Genomic DNA, 3,029 nt, shown 5'->3' on the forward strand with positions numbered 1-3,029 from the left:
TTATGAATCAGAAAGGTATTTTTAAAGCAGTAAAATTTTGGAACATGAAATTCATCTTCCCAGTTTTTCACTTTCTGCAGCAGGGAGCAATTCTGTAGTCAAAACATAATTTTGCACATACACATTGTTGAGCACATGCCCACTCCATCCTAAATTAGTACTTAATAGAAAGAAGTCATGGACAGAACACAAAATACTATAAAACAGGCTTTTGATTAAGCTTCTATCCATAGCAAATCAACATACTTATTGAACATCTGGCTACACTGTTGCTCCACAATGTTGAAAAAGCAAACAAATCACAAAACCAATTATTAGAATATAATTTTTTTTTAATTTTTATAAATAACTTATCTGTTACAAAGACAGTTTACCCAGCTAAATCACAAAACCATCAACTCAAGATATCCAAATTAGGTTTTATTAATAAAACAGGTAAAAACTGATTTGTCAATCTTCACATAGAACTGCAGATGAAGCTGAAAAACAAGGCCTCATTTTTATACACAAAATGCATTAAATGCAAGTGCTTTGAGTCTACTGCCTAATTACCTGGGATTGACATTTTCTTCCCATATAAAAAATGCAAAGCCTTCAAAACAAAGGCCTTTGTGCATTCACATAGATCACTTGTAAAATTCCTATTTAAAAATGAATGTCCACTGGCAAATGTTTACAGTGGGTGACAGTCTACTTTGTCTCTTGCCTTTTGCTACATTTTTAGCATTCCCTCCAGCCTAAGTGTTGCTACATAATTCTTTACATGCTTTTAAGCATACTGTAATTCCATTTCTTGATTTCAGTTGCATACATTCCATCATGTGAACATTTTCCTTTAAGAAACAAATAATCAAAATATAGAGATGCTTGAGGTTGCTTCAGTGTTCAAGTCTGCTTGATTTCTCTTTTCCAGCCTTTATTTCAGTTGTCCTAAATATTGCTATCCTTTGTTTCTATAAATACAAGACTTCACCACCAAGTCAGGTTTAGAAACTGGCTGCCAAGACAGGAAAGCATTTAAAGTTCTTGAATGAAGTTGTATGATGCTGCTGATGCTGCTGATTTTAGCACTGGATACACTTCCCCAATAAATCTCTCTTCAAGAGTCTGCAAAGTACCAGCAGATGAAGCAAGCTTAAATCAGATGCCCAATCCATTGGTGGGTCGAAAGTTCCTTAGTTTGAGTCTCCTTGTGCCAGACAAAACATTACCTAGTGTCACCCACCGTAAAACTCAGTGTACAGAGTGAACTATATGCTTAACTTCCAACTTTTCCTGCATTTTTACCACACTGCATCTGCAGGTCTTCACAGATCATCAGCATTTACAACAGCAATGTACAGAACGAGCAGAGGAAAGCTATTTTGTGCATAGTTTCTTATTAATGCTCTTACTTTAAGGCATTGCTTCTCTTGGATAAAAGCTTAAAAAAAGGGACATGATCGTGCTTAATCACTTAAAGGGAAAAAGAATTAACAAAAAAAGACTATTACACTATACATACAGAAGTACAAGAAAATAATAAAGGTGAAGAAAAGAAATCACTTAAAGCAGGCTCTAGAGCTATGTACAGTAGGAAAAGCTTTGGGATATTTCACTTTGTGTATTGTACAGACAAGGCATGCAGTTTTTCCTTTTCATTTTTAGACAGGATTGTACTCATTTTGGCTTCACAGAGCAGAGACATTTCCAGGGAAGACAGGGAAAAGAGTATCACTGATTTGTGAAGTTCTTCCCCTACTTAAAGGCACTATGTGGCAGCAACTAGTTTAAATAATTAAACCTTGATCATCTTAATTTCCTCCGTGTATGTAGTGTTTCAATGAAAGCTCCAAAAACAAAAATGTTAACATTCTATTCCTTTCCCCTGTCAAAATTCAGTAGTGACATTGGGGGGTTGGGGGGAGAGAGACGGAGAGAGAGGGAGATGGGGAACACGCAAGCACTGAACACGGTGATACTGGGGTAATGGTAATACTGTACATGGTTTAGGCAGCTGGCAACCAAGTCCTTCAGCAGATTACCTTTCAACTGATGAATTTCAACTGCCTGCGACACAACACTGAGGTATCATTAGCTCTGTGGGCTGATAATTAACATTAGCAAAACACCATCTTGTCACACCTTCAACTTTACAAAATCCTATGCATAAATGATTTTTTCCCCAATGACTGAACAGTCCCTTGTAAGTTTGTTATGGTTTTACAGAAGATAATGGGCCTGCTGGCTCAGAAATGCCTGGGCATTTCACACTGTTCACAACGGATTAAGGCCGGATGATTTAAAAAAGTACAGGCAGTACAATTCCACTGAGCTCCCTCATCTTCGTCTGTATCTGGAGCAGTCTTTGGTGTTTTCACAATGGACCTTTGATCTGTAGGTGTGAAAAAATGAACAGTTACTAAACAAGAACTACAGGGAATGGGTTTGGAAGCGATTCTTTATTCACTAAGCTGGTTATTTTTTTTATACCTATGAAAACTATGCAATTTCTCAAATACTGTTGCCTGTAATCTACTTATTGTTCAGCCATTTGATATGCAGTGAAAGTACAAGCAGGGCTGCTAGCTGTCAGTAAATTTACTGCCAGTAAAAGAAAAAAAAAGAAAGACTAAAATGGCTGTCAATATAGGTCATAAAAAACAAACTTCAGCAATCAGTAAAAACACTACAGAGATGTAGCTTGAAGCTCTGATAGAGCAGAGCAACACTACTTGGTGTTCTCTCAGCCACGTGCTGCTGCTTCTGTGTCACAGCTGGCTGTAATAGGAACAGAGGCAGTAAGGCTAAGTGGGAGGAGGAGGGGAAGAGCGCAGCATAGTGCAGGGTGCAGTTGGCATTAGGGTATGGGGGTGAATAGGGGGCCCTTGGAGGGAGCAGCATATTATAAAACCATTGCTAAAGTCCAGGAGGGTTGCCAACCCCAAAACATTTTTTTTACTACAAACTTTTTATTGAGAACCAAGCTTTTTTTTTTTTTTTTAAACTAAAGTTGATGTTAAACCCCTGCATTTGAACCCAACCCTTCT

The 3,029-nt window shown here is 37.6% G+C and overlaps 1 protein-coding gene across 1 annotated transcript in view; it reads right to left on the minus strand.

Annotated features, from left to right (window-relative positions):
* Positions 1 to 399: 399 nt before the first annotated feature.
* TAB2 (TGF-beta activated kinase 1/MAP3K7 binding protein 2) overlaps positions 400 to 3,029 on the minus strand; it is a 127,285-nt gene continuing 124,655 nt past the window's right edge. The window contains exon 8 of the mRNA XM_019527249.1: positions 400 to 2,374. Coding sequence (XP_019382794.1) covers positions 2,229 to 2,374 — 146 coding nt within the window. The 3' untranslated portion in view covers positions 400 to 2,228. The remainder of the gene's footprint in view (positions 2,375 to 3,029) is intronic.

Source organism: Gavialis gangeticus, unplaced genomic scaffold, assembly GCF_001723915.1.
Source record: "Gavialis gangeticus isolate Ggan-Ray unplaced genomic scaffold, GavGan_comp1, whole genome shotgun sequence".
Taxonomy (NCBI): Eukaryota; Metazoa; Chordata; order Crocodylia; family Gavialidae; genus Gavialis; species Gavialis gangeticus.